Source organism: Alternaria dauci, chromosome 1 (assembly GCF_042100115.1).
Source record: "Alternaria dauci strain A2016 chromosome 1, whole genome shotgun sequence".
Taxonomy (NCBI): domain Eukaryota; kingdom Fungi; phylum Ascomycota; class Dothideomycetes; order Pleosporales; family Pleosporaceae; genus Alternaria; species Alternaria dauci.
The window spans coordinates 3,874,497-3,894,412 of NC_091272.1; the positions used below are offsets into that span (position 1 = coordinate 3,874,497).

The window sequence follows — 19,916 nt, forward strand, 5'->3', positions numbered from 1 at the left end:
TCACAACTCACCTTCTCAATTCGGAGAGAGGGTTTCATCGCAAGTGATTTTGAAACTTTGTGCGAGTTTGGCCTACTTCATCAGGCGAATATTAAAAGCCATTTCTGCCGTGCTTACCGGCCTCGAAATGGTCTTGCGTTTCGTGCTTCAGTTGGGTCCCTGACACGGCAGCACAGCATCCCTGTGGTACACGTGAGCTGCACGTTCATCTTATCAGATTGATCTCTCTGCGGGATGCTGTGTGATGACGGAGGATCTAGCCTCTCTCGGCGCATATGATGCACGTTAGACCTGCTGCCGAGGTGCTGTTCAGACAAAGTATATACTTGTATACGTGCAAATTTGAAGTTGAATCTACTAAGATTGATACGTAACACACCCTACATGGCCTTTGTACATGCTTGAGAATGCGACGCAGTAAATATAGATCCATCTACAACTTCGCCTTGCCCTGCCCCTCGCACTTGACAAGCGCGCGTCCATTGCTGAGAACGGTCTTCCCCCCCTCGACCTTTACGATGAACCTAATCTCCTCAAACCCGTCAGCATCTTTATCGCTGGTCCTCCACATGTCCGTAATCAGCTTGTCTCCTGGCTTGACAGGTGCCGCAAATCTCGCCTGGAACTCCTTCAAGTTCTCAGGTTTCGAGCCACCAAACGCTTTCAAGATGGCATGTGCAGACATGTTCCACGAAAACAGTCCGTGGATGATGGGGCCACCGAAACCCATCTTCTTGCCTGGCTCGGGGTCGGCATGGAGAGGGTTGTAGTCGCCGTTCAGACGGTACAGGTGTGCTGTCTCCATTGTGGTCTGGTGGACGTGCGTGTGGTCGGGGTTACGCGAAGGCGGAGGGTAGTTGGGCTGTTTGGGTCCTGTGGATGGGTTAGTTCAATGTTGTCCGCGTTTGATAGACTGCTAGCACTGTAAGGACTTCAAGAGAACGACATACCCTTCGGTCCGCCCCATCCGCCCTGGCCAACGTAGAAGCCACTGCCTACAGATCTGGTATAGGTCTCTCCAGTTTCAGCGTCAACAAGGCGTTGCTCCGTCTCTACGACGGTAGCCTTGCCCTTGTCATAAACACCGAGTACCTTGCTCCTGATCTCAAACTTGCGCCCGTCGCTCGTCACAGGAAGTGGCTTGAGGATTTGGATCTTGCGCTCGCCATCGAGGACGTGCCTGGTGTCGAACTTGGGAACACCTTCAATAGGCTCTGCATTGCTGCGCGCGTAAAAGTCAACGACTTCTTGGTCTGTGTGCTTGAAGGTGAGGATGATGGGATAAGTCGGGAAGGCGGCAAAGGAGGGATGGAGCTCCTGCATGACGTGTTAGTTTCATCACGTAGCTCGTCGCATGCGGGCCCGAAGGCTGGCGATGCCTCTTAGTTCCATCAGGTAGACTTACGTAGAGGAAGTGTAGCTCATCTGGGTAGGTAGCGCCAATGCTGTTTGCAAAAAGCAGCAGGTCGCGCTTCAGCCATTTCACCTCATACGAGGGGAATTCAAAGCCGACGCCAGGACCCAATTCTTTACCCATGTTGAAAGTGGATACGATGATGTACGCTGATAGAAGTGCGCGACTACGAGGACGACAGATCGGGTTGAGAAGGAAGTGGGAGCTCAGTCGGTGTTGTATGCTTACAGGTTCGCAGCGGGGCGGCAATCGCGACGCGGAGCTCGAGCTTGAGCCGAGGTTCGATTCGAACCAAATTGGTCACGGTGAGTAATACCACAATAAAATTAGCATTATACACCGTGATCCAGGATTAATTAGCTGCCGCTTGGATACCAATGCCAATGCTAATGCCAATGCTAATGCCAATGCTAATGCCAATGCCAATGCCGATGTCGGTTGGGATAAGTCTTTTGCCTTGCTGTGGGACCATGTTACAAGTTTGAACATCGTATTAGTCTATCTACAGTGTCGATGCTTCGATCAGAAGCCAATATTAAGGCGGCAAAACTCTTGTCATGCATCCATGCAGATCGTGACAATATACCTGTATAGTCCTTCCCATCCCTGTCATCCATCGTAATATCGTGATACCACGTCCTCACACTACCCTACGGTCAACAAAGTGGGACCACAAGCCCACACACCTAGTGTGAAATGATGCAACCTTCCGAGTCTAAGCTGAATCATGATGATGACTCCCGCAAATGCTCAGAATGCAAGCAAAGGAAGAAATGAAGTTGTGGGGGTATAATGTGGCAGACATGTCGTCTACTGCTTGACCTCGTAGGAACGGCGGAACATGCTGTCGATGCCGGTAAGGTAGTAGGTGCCGGGAACAATGGTGTCAACGCTTCCCTTGGGAGTGAAGTCCTTCTGGAGGTGAGCCTGCTCACGGAGGTTGCACATCTGAGAGGAAGCGTTAGTAGGGTGCTTCAACAATAAACAAGAATTCAAGAGACTTACCTCGTCGTAGACCTCCGGGGCGACCACACGCCTCTTCTCGAGACGGTTCTGAATGTCAAGCTGCTTCGCAATGTTCTCGGTGCTGCCCTTGACGGTAAAGGAGAACAGGGAGGAGGCCAGACCACTTCCGTAGCTGAACATGCCGATGCGCTTGCCCTCGAGGTCCTGGCTGCTGATGTTGGCGAGCAAGCTGCACAAGCTACCGTAGACACTACCACAGTACATGTTACCGCACTGGGTGGGGACTTGGATGCTGGGCTGGACGCGAGCCGCGTAGCGCTTCTTAGCGAGACCCATGAAGGTCTTCTCTACAGTCTTGTCGGACACAGAGGTGGCATAGTCGAGGTCGCGGAGCTCAGGGGGAACCTCGGCGAAGATGGGGTTGGAAGGGTTGGCAAGGAAGTCGTTGTAGAGCAGACGCGCGTACGACTTGGCTACAAGCTTGCAAGTGGGGGCGTGGAAAGCCATGTAGTCGAAGCGGTCGAGAGCCGTCTCGAGCTCCTGGCTGCCGTTGACGCCGTTTCCGTTTTGTTGCGACTTGAGAGTCTTCTCGCGCTCGTTGTAAGCCTTGTAGCAGGCGTCGACAGCCTCGGTGTAGCAGCGAACGGAGAAGTGGCCGTCGACGACGGGATACTCGCTGGTGAAGTCGGGCTTGTAGAAATCATACGCATGCCTAATGTAGGAGCCACGCTGGCCAGCATCCATGACAATGGGCGCGTTGGGGCCAATGAGCATGGCAACACAGCCAGCGCCACCAGTCGGGCGGGCGTTACCCTTCTTGTAGAGCGCAATGTCTCCAGCAACAACGACGGCATCACGGCCGTCCCAGGCTGACGACTCGATCCAGTTTACCGAGTTGAAGAGAGCGTTGGTTCCGCCGTAGCATGCGTTGACCGTGTCAACACCCTCAATGTTGTAGTTGCCAGACTCTTCGAAAAGCTGCATGAGCACAGACTTGACAGACTTGGACTTGTCGAGCAGAGTCTCGGTACCGACTTCGAGACGGCCAATGCTCTTGGGGTCGACGTTGTACTTTTTGAACAGCGAGGTGACTGTCGTCAGGGCGAGCGAGTAGATGTCTGCGTGGAGAAGGTGTTAGTCTCTCGTCTCTAGGGTGGTGTAGTCGCGCAGTCAGAAAAGGTTCAACGCACCCTCACGGTCGTCGCAGAAGGACATCTTGGTCTGGCCGAGACCAATGGTGTATTTGCCCTGAGAGACGCCATCGAACTTTTCGAGCTCAGCCTGGTCAACGCACTGTGGACGGCTGGTTAGCATGCATTGTTGCAGAGCGGCGCGTGAGCATGGACGACATACCTGGCTGGGGAAGTAAAGCTCAATGGCTTTGATGCCAATGTTGGAAGGACGAGCAGCCATGTTTGCAAGAGTACAGAATGTTGTGAAGGGGAGCAGAAAGGGAGTGTGCTGGCAAGGGGAGGGGAGTTCACCGCCTTAAGTAGTTTGACGAGTAAATCCTACGCGACAATGGCAAGGTGCAGTTTGGTAGCGGCAATCAGTTCAGTTTCGTGGCAATGCTAGTAGGGCGTGGGGACAAGGCTCGAAAAGGGAGAATTAACGGGTTTTGTGCACAGGTTTAGGCCTCAACAATGCCAGCAGCGGCCCACGCGCTTGATTGTTGTGTCTGCTAGTCCCTGAGATTTTCGGTACATTCTTCTCGGTGCATTCAGGGTCTCGCTGCGAAGACCGGCGTGGGTATCGATAGCGGGGCCCATGATTCCACCAAAAAGAAAAGTGTGCATGCCGCCTTGCTCTGTCGGACACGACGCGCATGCTGCTGGGGCCTTTATCCCGAGTTCACACGACCATGCTGCTATCATGGCCAGTTGGCCCTTTTGATCCGAGCGGGAGAAGTTGCTCGCTCGACCGCCTATCGCCGTCACGCTTGGCATGCAGGGAATTACCAGCTAGTCAGGCACTCAGGAACCATCAGCCCATTGCAACAAGTCACCCCTAACTAGCAATCCTCATACCCGCCGAAGGGTGAGAGTACCTGCCGTGTGCTCACGACACAGCCGCGACCGTATGCGTAATGCCGCGTCACGATGGCTGCGAGATGTGCAACTCGGGGGTACTGCAGGGCATCTGGCACAGTCAGAACAGGACGAAAGTACTGTTGCCTGTGGACCCGAGTTGCGATTCTATGTTTATGGGCCCGGATGTGCTCAGTAGCAGTCAGCTGGTTGGGACTGCCGAAGTCGACTCCTTCCTGCCAAAACTATGACCGACATTAAGATGCCCGAGATTCACACAGCGGATAAGCATGGCATGGGAATCTTGGAAGCAAAGGCGGTAGCGTCAGCCATGTCTTTCGGAACGGATGGTAATTGACCGCTTTGTATAGTGGAAAATGTGCCACCACTGGATATCCAACTAAGCAGATTGACTGGGACATCCTGGGCAGATGACGCTGCAGGTGACATGTTCAACACGTGCATTGCGTGCACAGTACGCGAGTATATAAAAGTACCGCGTGTCTCGTCTTGCCAAATAACTCCATGCTGGATACAAAATGCTCTCTGAATACTGCTTAGACAACCGAAGAAACAGTGGCCGATAGTTGTGTTGGCCGTGTTCTGTCTGACAGTAATGAAAGTAGCCGTTCCAATATTAGAGATGAACAAGGCCGGGTAGTCCCAAGGTGGCCGTATATTAACGCGAGAGGGGCAAAACTGTGCTTGCAGTCATCCAGACACCGTTGACAAGGATGCAGTGCGACGAGACGATGGACCGAAAGAAATTCAAGGTGGGAGGTTGATGAGTTGGTGTTGGCTGCGCTTATCGAGGGCTTCCAAGGTTCCCAGTTCCAAGGCTGGTGTTCGCCCGTGCGTCTTCTAGTGGCGCCAGCGTCTCAGGACAACCTCTGCCAAACGTGATGCACCCTCTCTCCACTACCAACTTCACGACACGACACACGCCAATTCGCACCACACTCGCTACACGCGCGCCATTCATCGCTGCCGAGCGCGCACGCCACATTGAGCAATAATTCGACGAGACGCCGGCATCGCTTTCTGGGAGGGCCGACAGGACAGGGGAGAGGAACGGGGCCTTTGTGGCTCAGGGACACTTCGGCGCCATGGACCGACGCAACACCAACGACGAGGAGCCATCGCGGCGGCCGAGTAACCCCGATGTCTTTGGCGACGACTACGAAGTCGACCCGGACGAGGAGGATTTCATGCCCTCGGTCTCGGATGGCTTCCGACCAGTCAGCACAAGCGAGCCATGGCAGGGCGGCCGCCAGAACCACGACCGGATAGGCGACGCGCCGCAGCGACAAGCTTCGACGTCGAAACACCCCGAGAGCGACCTGCGCAGGACGGCCACGCGCAACAGCACCGCCAAGGTGCGGGACTCTATGACACAGGACGGCCGATCGCCCCTCCACCGTAGGCCCAGCCACCACTCGCCCCTTGCGCATCGCGACTCGGTGAGCTCTGCTGGCTCCTTTGCGACGACGAGCAACTCCGAAAACCCTTTTGAGACGGGCCCCAGCCACCCATATGGCATGTATCCTCAGCTATCAATGGCCCGGCCACTTAGCGTAGCAACAAGCTCTACCGAACGCCAACCACATCGGTCAATGTCACTGCAACGGCCGACACACCCATATGCAATGTACTCGCAAAGCGGTATTGTCGACCAAGAGGAGCCAGATGAGCCAGCCCAGCCGCCTGTGCCCCAGGTCCAATCAAATATCCCCGTGGGGTTTCCGGGCCTGAACAACGGCTATCGCAGAGTGCTTGGGCCTGATGGCGAGGAGCAGGACATCATTGGGCCCGACGGACACACAGAGCAGCTACCACCCTACTCGAGATATCCAGAGGAAGGTCCAACCAAGGCGTCTTTGGCAGCCGAGGCAAGCGCATCGTCACGTGTGATCCCTGCACCTGTCCAAGTCGACGCAGAGGATCCTTTCAACACGCCCGCATCACCCGTCTCGCCGCTGAGCACCACTTCATTCTCGCCGCCTCCTCTACCTGCCGCCCCTCTGCTACCTGCCGTTACACCCGCCCGCCTACCACCTCAGAGGCCCGAAACCCAGACCGGTAATTTGGCCCCTGCCAACTCCACCTCCGCGCAAAGCGGTACCATTCCGGCTGAGGCTTCCGACTCGTCTTCCGCATCTCTGTTGACGACAGAGAATCACTTCTCAGAGAAAGCGGAGCCAGTCGAGAGCAAGGTGAGTTGGCGGAAGAGGAAGCTATGGGGCAAGGTGCCTATGGGTGTGGGCCTTGTCGTTCTCATTCTTATCTTGGTCTTTGCCGTCGCCCTTGGAGCAGCTATCGGTACCTTTGCTGCCAAGAAGCATGGCGACAATGGCGATCAAAATGAGGGTGAAGATCCTCATGAGGACGCGTAAGTATTCGTCGCTGTTCGACAATCTTCTCAACTAACATTTGCTAGTCAACCCCAAGTCACAGGTCAAAACGGGTCACTCTTTGATGCAGTTCCCATCTCGACTCCTGCTGGACTGTTACCCCTGCCAACCGGCGCTTTTGCACTTCCTCTAGGTATACCACAAGAAAGCAACCCCGGATGCTTAACACAGGCAAACCAGTACTCCGCATGGTCATGCAAGATGACCTTCGCCCCTCTTGTCGTATCAATCAACGATACTCTCATTGGTGGTGAAAGCCAGCAAGTTGCATCTATAGGCGTTGGTCCCTCTGTACCAAAAGGCTCGATACTATATGGTCTTCAGACTCCTGTGCTTGATACTCAGCCGATGGACCTAGTGCTCGACCTCGACTATAAAGCTTATGGTCCAGCTTACCATTTTTCTGCTCGATACGACAAAATAGTCATCTTGCCACCCGATGAGCTCAATTTCGGATCAGGCCTCACAAAGCGACAGGACGACAAGTACCGGCAGCGTTTCGAGGTCAAACCTGGTGACTACCCCTGGTACTGCTACTGGAATCGCACTTATATCGAGGGTTACATTTACTCTGATGACAACTCGACAGCTGCTTCATTCACATCGTTTCCTACACAGTGGCCTACGCCCACGCCTGAGCCAACCGACGATCGTGCTGCAAATATTGCCGTGGCAACGTCAATCAGTAGTTCTGCGAGTCCCACACAGTCTCCCGAACCGTCTGTAACGCCTTCGCCTGTCGATTTGGCAGTGCCAGCCCCAGCCCCAGCCGCGAAACGAGATTCCGCTTCAGACGCTTCTTCCACCCCTCGTATGCCACCTTATCCCCGGATCGTCAAGATTGAAGAACGCCGCCTCCCCGATTCACCGCAGCCGTACTGTCAACAAATGCTTCTGCTCGACAATGGCGAGATAACAACAGCACCTAGCCCGAACGACAGTCCCATCAGAATATGGCTGCAAGAGTCAGACCCTAGCTACGAAGAGTATTTCGCCGCCCAGCCCTCCGAGACAATCACGTTTGACAGAAAGGACAAGCGTGAAAGTCCGGTTGATATACAGCGTCGTATGGATCCTTCGGACGCATGTCACTGTCAGTGGATGTTTAAGTGAATGACTGGCATGATTTAAAGCGCTTTTTTCTTTTCGCAACGATGCTTGAGCACGATTTTTGGATACTTGTTTCCTCATGGGCATTGGGTATATTACATGTGTTTGGTGTTCCACGGCGTTTTGTCAACACGGACCTACGAGTCTCGATGCATACCTGGCATATTTCGGTGTTTCAGCCTCATTTCCTTTTCAGTCAACACGTCTGTATGCTATGTTCATAGCTTTCCACTTTTTTCTTGCATCATCTCTGGAGACGGGAAGCAGGCCTTGTAGGGCTGCATCTGGCGCTTATCGTTGCTGTGCTACCTTGTACATATTGCGCGGGTGGGAGTTTAGAACCGCGAGTACAAATGTCGCGTGAGTTCATATTGAGAACAGATAGATAGAAGAACAACAACATTATTTACATTATGAGAGTTGACGTATTTGGGTGGATAATTACTTTGGTCGGATCGGGAGTTGCATTATTGTTGTGATATCCGTAGAAATACCCTCATTGCTACACAACAAGCTGACTGTACATACAACGCGACAAGAATGCCGATTGTGGGAAAGTGTTTCGATCACTCGTCCTGCGTCCGATCAAAAACCCTAACCCCAAACTTCCACACCTCATCCACCACAAATTTCTTCTCCCCGCCCTCGTCTCCCTGCAGATCCAATACCACCAAATCCGCGTCTGCGCCCTCGTCCAACGTGCCTTTGACACCCTGTAGTCCCAGCATCTTTGCCGGTGTCTCAGTAACCGCCTTGAGAGCCTCGGGCACACTGGCCCCAGTCCAATTCAAAAAGTTGCTGACGCAGTCCACAAGTTGAATGCTACTTCCCGCAATCTTGCCATTCTCCTCGAGCGTCAGCAAAGGGCCCTGTTTGATGATGCGCGACCCGTTTGTCCAATCATATGTCCCATCTGGCATGCCTGCCAACCCCATGGCATCGGTAACGAGAATCAGACCATCGGGGTGAGCATTCCATGCGATCTTTATGGAAGTCGGGTGGAGATGGATGCCGTCTGCGATGATACCAAAATACGGTTTCTGGATAGAGGACGAGGGTGTGCCGAGGAGGCCAAAGATACCGGGGTTGCGATGGTGAAGGGGGCGCATAGCGTTGAAGAGGTGGGTTATCATTCGTGCACCTGCTTTTATGCTTGATTTTGCTTCCTCGTAGGTCGCTTCCGAGTGCCCTATTGAAACTTGTATGCCGAGCGAGTTGAGGTGGGAGATGGAGGAGAGGGCACCGGGGAGTTCGGGTGCGAGGGTGATGAGCTTGATGGGCGAGGGCGCTTGCAGGTTGTCGGTGCCGTAACAGGCTTCCAGCTCGGAGGCGTTGTTTGTTGGTTCGCGCAGGACAAGTGCATTGTGGATGCCGTTCTTGGTAGGGCTCAAGAATGGTCCTTCGCAGTGGGCACCGAGAGACTCTGATCCGTATGATGCATCGCGAGCGGCGCTTGAGGGCCCTAGGAATGGCAGTGCCTTTTGGTATACCTCTGGTAGTTGTGAAGTCAAGGTTGGCAGGTATGATGTGACACCCGTCGCTACCAAGCTTCGATTGACTCGATGCACTCCCTTGGCGTAGGCCGACATGCCTTCATCTGGGAGCACTGAGAAGTCGAAACCGTACGCGCCATTGAGTTGGGTGTCAATGAGACCTGGTGAGAGGATGCGTCCACCCAGATCGACGATTTGTTCCGGTGCAGTGCGATACTCGTACAGGATCTCTTGTCCATTCAAAATCTTGCCGCTCTTGGAGCTTATCCATAAGTCCTGGTTGACCAGAGCATTGTCTTTTACCAACAAGCAGTTGGTGAACTTTATGACGCCCGAGAAACTCTTGGGATGGACAGATGCAACCGATGGCATGGTCGTTCGCGTGAGCCTAGATTCCTGCTAGGTAACAGATGCTTGTTGGGTGGAAAAAAAAAGGTGTATCTTGAGTTAAGAACTGAATGAGTGGAAGGAGTGGTAGGTTGTTTCTGGGCGAGCAAGCTCAACGACCTCTGCAAAGGGACCCGCAGCCCATCTACTACTTCTATCGCGATTACATCCCTAAGCCATCTTCATGCGACGATGCTATTGAGTCATCGATGGCGGGTAGACTTGTCTTGCACGGCCTGCATCGTCGCCATAAGGCACGTTGTGCAGTTGCTTAGGGTGAGTGGAGAGTGGAGAGTGGGATCGAGGTAACACAATGATCATCGCATTTGGCCGAACGATCCGGGTGTATCACGGTTGCATGTGAGGTGGCATCGGAGTGGATGTCGTTGATAGTGGAGGAAGTGGATGGTGTAACGATGGACAGGCTTGCGATAGCTAGCGGCTCGCTAATCACGTACCCCAGCTCGGAATGGCGTGAATGCTACCGTGCCATCCTCCTCATCGCTCATCCACTACCAATCTGCGAGTCACGTTCGAGTCTTGGTGCCCACCCGCAAATCCACGTCGCATTCAGGACTTTATTGCGACACGGCGGCGCTGTCATCATGAGCAAGGTCGAGAACATGGATCCTGTCTGGGACGACCTCGATAGGTAAGCATGGTACCCACTCGCATCCTGAGAATGCGCAATGTGACCGAGGGCCAGGCTAACTTGCCTATGATGCAGGACTATGGTGGGTCGCATCCGCCCATGCTGCGCAGGATTCGCTGACAGAGGCTTTGTAGGGCCAACTGTTTATGATGGGCTTCGATGGCACCTCGGTCACTCCTCACATTCGGACGCTGATCGAGGAACATCATGTTGGCAGCCTACTACTTACTGCCAAGAATTTGAAATGTCAGCAGCTTTCCCGGATTCTGGCTATTCGCCGTCGTGGACTGACTAACTTGCCACAGCGGCCGAAGATACTACGCAGCTTATCTACGAGCTACAGAAGATTGCTCACGATGCTGGCCACCCTGTCCCGCTGGCCATTGCAATTGATCAGGAAAATGGCGGCGTTAACAGTCTCTTCGATGATATTTACATCCGTCAATATCCGAGTAACATGGGAATGGCAGCAACAGGCTCGACTGAGTTGGCTTTCGAAGTAGCCAAAGCAACTGCGCAGGAGATTGCTGCGTGCGGCATCAATTGGATTTTCGGTCCATGTCTGGATGTACTCACCAATGCACGCAATCAGCCGTTAGGGGTAAGGACGGCTGGTGACGATCCTCAGGAAGTGTCTGCCTTTGGCTGCGCCTTCATGGCAGGCTACAAGGACGCCGGAGTGGTGACTCTGGGTAAACACTTTCCTTCCTACGGTAATATAGAGTTTCTAGGCTCAACACTTGACGTGCCCATCATCACAGAATCCTTGGAGCAACTGAGCTTAAGCGCTCTGATACCGTTCAAGAAGGCTATTGAGAAGGGCCTTGACTCCATGATGGTTGGTGGTTGCGCCATGTCGTCGGCTGGACTCAATGCGATGCACGCTTGTTTGTCTGAGCGAGTTGTTGACGAGCTTCTCCGAACGGACCTAAAGTTTGATGGTGTCGTCGTTTCAGAGTGTCTGGAGATGGATGCTCTCAGTCACAACATTGGCGTAGGCGGCGGCACAGTGATGGCGGTCAATGCTGGCTGCGATGTGGTACTTTTGTGTCGATCCTTCTCGCTTCAACAAGAAGGGCTGAAAGGGCTGAAGACTGGCATCGAGAGCGACACGGTTTCCAAAGAGCGCATCTTCAATTCACTGAGACGCGTGCTAGCCATGAAGAAGAAGTGCACTTCATGGGAAAAAGCCTTGAACCCGCTGGGCATCAACTACCTGGAAAAGCTGCAGCCTTCGCATACTGCACTATCAACCAAAGCATACAACAGCTCCATCACAGTCGTACGAGACAAGAACAGACTTTTACCGCTAACGAACATACTTGAGAGCGAAGAAGAGCTTCTTCTGCTGACACCGCTGGTAAAGCCTTTGGCTGCATCGGCGGCGTCACGAGCAATATCCGATGCTGCCAATGGCGCGACAGCCCACTCGCCAGAGCCTGCTGTATGGGATCGGAGCTCGTCAGTCATGAGTGGGGAACGAGTCTTTAGAGAACTGGGCCGTTCTCTCGCCAGACAACGCAACGGGAGACTTCTCCACACATCCTACACTGCAAACGGTGTTCGCCCAGTCCATGAAAATCTCATCAACCGGGCGAGTGCGATCATCGTACTTACGGCTGATGCCAATCGCAATCTGTACCAGCATGGCTTCACCAAGCATGTCTCGATGATTTGCAACATGCAATATACGACTGGTGGCGAGAGGCGTGAAAAACCCTTGGTTGTCGTGGCAGTTTCGAGCCCGTACGATTTTGCGATCGATACATCGATCGGGACATATATATGCAAGTAACACCCATGCACGAACTGCATGTGAGACGAATACTGACTTGGTACACCAAACTTTATAGGCACCTACGATTTCACGGAGACAGCACTCAATTCCCTCGTCAGAGTGCTGTATGGCGAATTGACTCCTTCCGGAACGCTACCGGGCACTATCAGTAAGAGCCAGAAATTACACCCATCGAAGCAGCATTGGCTTGTTGAGAGTAAGTTGTGGCTGTACGTAATCTATAAAAGACATATACTGACGTCGTATCTTCACGTCTGCAGTCTTCAACGAAGAGAGGGACGGAAACGCTTTGGACACACTGATTGCAGCTGTTGTCGAAAGCACAGCTCCCGGCCAGCGATCAGAGTTGTCAAGCGCGACGTCAAATTCCTTCATCTTGCACCACCCGGAAGTAGAGGAATCGCACTTTGTTGTTAGAAACAGCAGCACACAGGCACTCTACGGATTCTGCTCAACCTACTTCTTCAAGGCCACTGGCACTGGTGTGATTGGGGCCCTGTTTGTGGATCCGGCGAGGAGGAAGCTCTCGATTGGTCATTCCCTGCACAACCGAGCTATTCGTACACTTTTGCAGAAAGAAGGTGTCAAAAGATTCCAGCTTGGATCACGCCTCCCAAGCATGTATCTTGGAATCCCCACCGGACATGGAAATGAGCGCAAACGACTTCGACCGTGGTTTGCTCAGCTTGGGTGGGGTGCAGCACTTTCTCGCCCAGTCTGTAACATGGTTGCGCGCAATTTGCAGACATGGAGTCCGCCGACTGGCATGGCGAAGAGTCTAGCAGGCGCAGGAGCACAGTTTGATCTTGTGTACGGATGGGATTATGCAGGACCTATTCTCGACCATATCAAGACGAGCAATCGCCAAGGCTTAGCGGAGGTGTACAAACTTGCACTCACTGACCCGACAGCTTGTGGTATCATCCGGGCAAAGCGCCCAGAGGACGGGGCGTTGGTGGGCACTGTTGTGCTTTACAACAGCCACTCGCGACTTGCCGAGTACATACCTCCATTGAAGGACCTCAACGAGGCGGCTGGAGGCATTTCCTCACCCGTCATATCACCTGGAGTAGGAGAGTACTCGACACTACTGCAGGGGCTGATCCTTCTCGGCATGCGACAGATCAAGCAGCTGGGGTGCAACGCATGCCTGCTCGACTATGTGAGTAGCCGTGTATTGTGTAGCCACGACAGCATACTGACACGGACAGATGGACGGAGACGGCAACTTTGACGGCTTTTCGGCCATGGGATTCGATGTCATGCATAACTTTGAGGAAGTTAGCTGCGACGCTGCGACATGGACTATGATCCCGCCGGCATGATTGGGCTGACTCTCCCGTCGTGGGCGGACGGTACTGGCTGCTCTGTCCAAAGCTTCTTCGGTCGGGGCGTCTAGGAATATTCTAGGCTCGTGTTCTAATTTGCTCTTTTTGCTTTCCGTTACGGACAGGCGTCCTATTGGTTGACCTCACGGCTTGTCCCATAATGTGACGTTAGTTTCTGTATAAAGCCGTGCGGTCGTGGACTGGTGTACTCGGATCGCCTGGTTCCCTATCGGCGTCTCCGTGCAGCTGAATAGTTTGAAATGGCAGACTTGATAGATGGCGACGTTTGGATAGAGGTGGTTGGAAGCCATTGTTGTTGTTTATAAAGCTGAGCGGGCGGATCGCTGGAGTAGGAGGCGGAGGCGCCACTGGTGCGATGGCGTAGGACGATCAGCGTTCGGCTGGTCCGTTGGAGAAAGCCTCCCGAAGCAGCCGCATGTCAGCGCGCGCCGTGTATCGTCGTGGATGAGTGAAGAGACATGCAGCGAGTTGGGCGAGCATCGTCAGCGCCGTGTGTCGAGGCCAGGCCAAGCTTATCCTTCCCGTCGAGATTCCCGTTGTTTGACAAATTCCCCTGCCGAGCCCCACAGCAGGCGGGACCCTCTGCGCAGCGCAGCGCAGCGCAGCTATCCGACCTTGGCCAGAAGCGCATGTGATGCGTCGTGTCGTCGCACAAGCTGAGCAAGACAGCGACGACGCCTTCTCCTTGCGTGGTGCCCTCTGTGTGAGGCACAGCTGCGAGTCTCGCTCTGCCAGTGCCTTGTAGCCGCCCGCGTGTCGCTCTGCAGCGCACAGTGCAAGCGTTCAGGCTGCGTGGTAGTCGTGGCAGTACCGTAGTCTCTCCATCTTCTCCGCTGGCTCGCCTGCCGCATCTCTCCACCTGGGCACCTCCCACCCCAGAGCCGGCCCCAAGCGTTCCCTGAGGCACAACCACAACCACAACCCGCCAACGCACACCCACACGCATCTGCCATTGTACACTCGGTCGCGCCCTCGTCGCCGTCGCCGCGCCCCAGCCATCGTTGCGCGTATGCGCCGCTTCCAAGCCGACGTCTCCCTCGACCCCAGCCAGGCTGCACCGAGCCATGGAGCACTTCAACACAAACACAATGTCATACATACCCCTCCAGGCCGTCACGGGCCCCGACCAGCACCTGTCCATGCCCGTGCCCCCGCTGCAGTATGACCAGCGCTCCAACTTCGACGCCGAGACGTTCATCGGGTAGGTCCAGTGCGCGGCAGCCACGCCCGGCACCAGCTAACTCGTCTTGCGCAGGAGTGAGGACGCCTACTCGACATACCACCTCCAGCAGCTGCCGCCCCAACTCAAGCGCTACCCGAGCACTTTCGAAGACCCCTTCTCCGACGTCCAGAGCGCCTACGAGCAGTCGATCCACCCACACGACCACAATGGCATGCCCGAGAGTCCAAGCATCGAGAGCAACAACAAGCTCCTCAGCTTCTCCCTGCCCGTCGTGCCCTACACCCTCCTCACGTACACCATGCAGCGAGTCTCGATTTCCATGTCCGCCCAGCTCCACGGCATGTTCTTCCTCGCAGAGTCGCCCTGGGCAACGGCTGCCGATGTCCAGGCGCCGTCCGAGTTGACGTGCTACAGGAGGAATCTCTTCCAAATCACTGGCACCATCACGCTTCCGCGCAGCCTGCAGTTTCTCATGACCGACCAAGGCGAACAAATACCCATCCTCGCTCAAGAACTCGCCATTTCCGCGACCGAGTCGCTCGAGGGCAACGCGGTAAAGATAATATCAGTCCCGTGGAAGACACCTGCGACGGGCAGCGCGTCCGTCGAAGACAAGACCGAAAAGGAGCCTCCAACATACCCGCTCGATCTCTCGACCGGCCAAGATATCGACTCCGAGTACGTCAGCTTCCCCATCAGCTGGAAACGACTACAGTTTCGAATAGCGACTGCGAACAATGGGCGAAGGAAGGAGCTCCAGCAACACTTTGTCGTGCGACTAAAGGTCATGGCAACCCTCGCTAGTGGCGTCAAAGTGCCCATCTGCGAAGTTCACTCGGGTGCAATCATCGTACGAGGAAGGAGTCCTCGCAACTTCCAGGCCCGCAAGGATTTGCCCATTGGTGGAGGCACGACTGCACGCAAAGTGCAGACTCCTCAGCAGCCCAGTAGAACGCCAACGGGCGATACAACCCAGACCACGCCCAAGCAAACACCAAATCCACCTGCAGCTGCCTCAAAGCCCATGGACCTACTACAGATGCCCTTTGAGTTCAACGCGAGTGAGATGCCGCCGTCTCCAGACTTTGATTGGAAGATGCCAACAGGCGCCATGACTGCCATACCGCCAGATCCGCCCTCGTCTCAGTTACAGCATGCTACTCCGTATGCTCAATCAACCCCGGAGATCTCGAGAAGCGTTCCCCCACAACGGCCATCTATAGCCCCAGTGACCCTCTCTCTTACCGATGACGAGCCACCAAAAGCACCCTCGCCTAATGAACAGCACAGAAAACGCGCAACACCAATGCGACCTCCTTCCTTCTCAATCGGCATCATCAACAGTCCTGATGAAGGTGCCGACATGCTTTACGAGTATTTTCCGCTTGGCCTGGACGACTGGATGCCGCCTGTTGATGCCGTCTATCGACCACATGTTGTCCATCATATCACGCCTTTCCCCCAAGACCCAAAGGCGGATGCTGGCAAGAGTCGGTCGAAACGGTATTTTTCAGATGCTTGGTAAAGGGGAGCCAAGCTGATTTGCGTTTTGTTATGATACCCTTTGTGTTGAGTCACATGATTCCCCCTTGTAATACTGTTATGACGAAAAAGAATACTGGCCTAAGCACAGAAGAGTCTTGGGCTTGGACATTTCAAGTTTGAGTAGGCAGCACGGATTTGGTGTTTTCCTTACCTTACGACAGCAAGATTTTCTTCAATCTACTGCGGACCCTTTGTCAACTATATACGATTGCTATGCTTTCCCTTCTCGGCAAGATATTATTATACCACTTTATTCTTACATTGTGCTAGCTCGTACTATGTCAATGTTTGCGTGTTCATCAACTGTCGTTCCATGTTTGACGTTGTAGCGTTTCGTACATGTCGTATTCAACCTTGTCGCATTCGTTGCTCACATACGGCATCCAGACACTGTCGAGATGCGGCACCGGCACCCAACCTATAGTCGACAAATCACTTGATGTCAATGTGGCTGACGCAAACTACACGCAGATGTAACCGAAACGCAGCCAGCGTCTTCCCAAGACCACCGCCGAGATGGACGACTGCGACCTTCCTTTCGAAGAACCACCGCGATCACATGACACTCACAACCCCAGATTCACCCATCTCGGCAAGGTAGTCATGGAGACGTCGTCGTCATCATCATAATCACCCCGCAGTGCAACTCTACATACAACGTAGCATCTTGAATGCGCGTAGACTCGGCGTCGTGGTGTCGTGCTGCATCGTGATATTCGGGCGTGCTTCTGGCCGAAGTTGGAGTTGGAGTTGGAGTTGGAGTGCGGAGTGTGGAGAGTGAGTGTAACATTAGCATTACATTGCATCGTCAATCACCACCACCACCACCACCACCACCACCACCATCACTGTCGGCCACTAAAAAAAAATGCCGAGCAACTACCGCTTTCTCAAACGTCCCGAAAGGCATTCGGAAAAGAAAAGGATCATCTATCACAACGTAGCATTCTGGTGACATGCGCTACGGGCTGTAGAAAGTCTCAAAGTGGGCTTGCGTTGTAAATTGGGTAATAATGGGTAACCCATCTATCTGCAAGATACTGTAGACATAACCTCGGGATGTGGGTCCAAGAAGGAAATGGGAAAGAATGGCGCAATTTCGCGGTTTGCAGCATGTTCCCCATCTGAGGGGACCCACGTGGACACACGAGTTTATCGTATCTCCCGTCCCATCTATTTTTCTTTCGCTACCGATGGACGGATGTGTGCCGCTTTTGGGTTGGTATGCCCCGTTCCTTGACATGGGGCTTGTATTGGCAAGTGGATAGTAGTAGACGTTGCATTTTGTTAGCTGTGTGCTGTGGTAATGTTGGGAGATAGCGGTGGAGCTCGCATTACGTACTGCGTGTTTACAGAGGGTCAACTCGATTCATTCGTTCTGTCTGAACATGGTCCTTGCAACCATTTCACTATCCCACTGCTATACGCCAATATGCGATATCTTTGGGAACGCTGTTCATCACGTGACAAGTATAGAGTAGAGAAAGCGCGAGTCAGAACATGTTTCATTAGATCCTCGAATTGCCCAAGAGGATTGCGATGTAATGTACCAGAAAACGCCCAAAGGCGAACAATGTAGTAAGGCTCCCGTATGCTCTCGTAAATTCTTTGATGCTGTGCTGTAAAAGTCTTTCTATGACGAACGAGGAAGGAATGAATATCGCTGAAAAATATGTACAATAACGTCGCGAAGAGGGTATAAAGAGATGTTGCGAGACGCATTGTATGCGTCCATCGCATGGTAATTACTGTCCTTCGAGACAGCAGACAGCAACAGCAGCGCCGTAAATCGCCGACTCTACCGCAATCTCCAAAGTGACAGAGTTTGATTCCGCTCCCGAAGCAGTAATCATCTCGAGGAGATGCGACTGGCATAGTTCTCTGAACAAGGGATACTTTTCAATGACGGAGCCGTTGCAACCGATGCTCATCCGACCAGCGGACGCAGGAGTCAGGCCTTCTGCTTTCGTTCTAAGTGCCCACAACGCATGGATGCCTGTTGCGAGAAAAGCTGCTGCACGATGGGAGACTAGTTGAGCGACCTGACGGACGAATTGAATGTCGTTGTAGGTGGGCGGCTTGCTCAGAGGGTGCTTGGATTGGAAAACAGCTGTGGCGGTGGTCAAATGTTTGGAGTCGTCCATCTCCATGGCGGCAATGGTTCCGGTGTCGAGGGTGTAAGGTTCAGCTAATTGATGTGGTGTCTCTCCGCTGAACAAGCCTGCTGTCTGCACGGCTTCCACCAAGATCAGCCGAACAATCTCACCAATATACCGACCACTGATCATGTGCTCGAAAGGCTGGAAATCGGGTCGCATGTGTGCGTCGTTCAGCTGTTCGTCCCATCTGGTTGTGGGAAACACGTGTTTGCCAAACATGCTACATTCGGTGTTCACGAGTACGTGAGTAGCATCATCGAGCCACTTTTGGGGGTATCCCTTGTACTTGGTCGACGCGAGTGACGATACGGGTAAGTGTACCGATATGTTAAACCCGGTTCCCAGAATGACGGCAAAACGCGTCGAAGGATCTTCGTAAGCACGTGATAACAAGGTCGCTGATGAGTCGTTGACGATGGAGTCCATGTGTACTGGTAGGCCCTTGGAGACGTTAGAAGTTGTACGATGCTTTCTTAGCGACCAAGACTTACCCTCTTTCTGCACGGTGCCATGATCAGCTCGCTCAAATCTTGACCGAGAACACCCTCTGTAGCACGAAATCCCTTTCCCATATCTAATAGATTCGCACTTCGACTAGAAGTTTGCCTAGCAATAGTCAGTCATTGCAAGATAGAGTGTACAGGGAATACGAACTCAACAGGGAAAGACCATGCCAAGCCCATGGGAAAAGTCTCAGTATCCGTCGAGGATGTCAGTTGAGGATCTGCAAGCGCATCCTGTATCTTCTCGGCCATCCACTCAAAAAACTCATTGCCTCTTTTTTGCCTCACCATTTCGTCAATCCTGTAAGTTTTCATGACGACAATCCGCATGTTCTTGGCACCAGGCTGTCTGCCGTTCAATTCCACGAGTGCGATGCGGAATGTGGAGCCACCGACATCGAGAGCGAGATAAGTTCCTCTTTCGAGCCCAGAAGGTAGCTTGTGGTTGTACGATGGCAGCATGCATATGTCGCTCGACTGCATTCTTGGGGTGAACTGATCCTGCAACTTTGCAGACATGTCTAGCATCTTGTCGGGTCCCAATGGTGCCTCTAGTAGGCACTGGATCTCGTGAAGTAGGTCGTCCATTGTCCTGTCGTACGTTCGAAGTCCATCCCGTGCGCGACGTCGCGAGGTTGACGACGGAAGCACAGAGTGCAAGAGTGATGGTAGCATGGCGATTCTCTCCAAAGTTGCAAGAAGTCCCTCCCAGAAATCGTGCATGAGCTGTTTGTACCAGCAATGATTGTTATCGTCGTTTGCTGTTTGCTGAAAGTCACGGGGACTGTTTGACTCTGGGACGACGGTGAGGCGGCCACTCTTGAAGCGTTTCAGTCGGAGAGGTGGCATGGAGGGGACACGATGTGTATGACTGACGACAACGACGGCTAATGCTCAAATGTATAACGAACGTTGGTTG

At 53.4% G+C, this 19,916-nt stretch overlaps 7 protein-coding genes across 7 annotated transcripts; 3 read left to right on the plus strand and 4 right to left on the minus strand.

Moving 5' to 3' along the window:
• Window positions 1-433: 433 nt before the first annotated feature.
• On the minus strand, window positions 434-1,537 carry ACET3X_001212 (uncharacterized protein; the record flags this gene model as incomplete). The annotated part of the gene is made up of 3 exons (XM_069446479.1): window positions 434-873; window positions 951-1,317; window positions 1,406-1,537. The coding sequence occupies 3 exons, from the start codon at window positions 1,535-1,537 to the stop codon at window positions 434-436; spliced, it is 939 nt and encodes a 312-aa protein (XP_069311454.1).
• Window positions 1,538-1,890: 353 nt separating this feature from the next.
• ACET3X_001213 (uncharacterized protein) lies at window positions 1,891-3,884 on the minus strand. The gene is made up of 3 exons (XM_069446480.1): window positions 3,734-3,884; window positions 2,420-3,673; window positions 1,891-2,362 (listed from the first exon to the last, which is right to left on the minus strand). Exons 2-3 carry the CDS (start codon window positions 3,362-3,364, stop codon window positions 2,225-2,227), a joined length of 1,083 nt encoding a protein of 360 aa, XP_069311455.1. The 5' UTR covers window positions 3,365-3,673; window positions 3,734-3,884; the 3' UTR covers window positions 1,891-2,224.
• A 1,629-nt stretch (window positions 3,885-5,513) lies between these two features.
• Window positions 5,514-7,931, plus strand: ACET3X_001214 (uncharacterized protein; the record flags this gene model as incomplete). Its single annotated transcript, XM_069446481.1, has 2 exons — window positions 5,514-6,796; window positions 6,845-7,931. 2 exons carry the CDS (start codon window positions 5,514-5,516, stop codon window positions 7,929-7,931), a joined length of 2,370 nt encoding a protein of 789 aa, XP_069311456.1.
• Window positions 7,932-8,494: 563 nt separating this feature from the next.
• ACET3X_001215 (uncharacterized protein) lies at window positions 8,495-9,793 on the minus strand (the record flags this gene model as incomplete). Its single annotated transcript, XM_069446482.1, has 1 exon — window positions 8,495-9,793. One exon carries the CDS (start codon window positions 9,791-9,793, stop codon window positions 8,495-8,497), a length of 1,299 nt encoding a protein of 432 aa, XP_069311457.1.
• A 620-nt stretch (window positions 9,794-10,413) lies between these two features.
• Window positions 10,414-13,583, plus strand: ACET3X_001216 (uncharacterized protein; the record flags this gene model as incomplete). Its single annotated transcript, XM_069446483.1, has 7 exons — window positions 10,414-10,460; window positions 10,536-10,542; window positions 10,595-10,706; window positions 10,766-12,247; window positions 12,314-12,454; window positions 12,519-13,420; window positions 13,470-13,583. 7 exons carry the CDS (start codon window positions 10,414-10,416, stop codon window positions 13,581-13,583), a joined length of 2,805 nt encoding a protein of 934 aa, XP_069311458.1.
• Window positions 13,584-14,671: 1,088 nt separating this feature from the next.
• ACET3X_001217 (uncharacterized protein) lies at window positions 14,672-16,315 on the plus strand (the record flags this gene model as incomplete). The annotated part of the gene is made up of 2 exons (XM_069446484.1): window positions 14,672-14,808; window positions 14,863-16,315. 2 exons carry the CDS (start codon window positions 14,672-14,674, stop codon window positions 16,313-16,315), a joined length of 1,590 nt encoding a protein of 529 aa, XP_069311459.1.
• Window positions 16,316-18,080: 1,765 nt separating this feature from the next.
• On the minus strand, window positions 18,081-19,846 carry ACET3X_001218 (uncharacterized protein; the record flags this gene model as incomplete). Its single annotated transcript, XM_069446485.1, has 3 exons — window positions 18,081-18,935; window positions 18,986-19,100; window positions 19,149-19,846. The coding sequence occupies 3 exons, from the start codon at window positions 19,844-19,846 to the stop codon at window positions 18,081-18,083; spliced, it is 1,668 nt and encodes a 555-aa protein (XP_069311460.1).
• Between the last annotated feature and the right edge of the window lie 70 nt (window positions 19,847-19,916).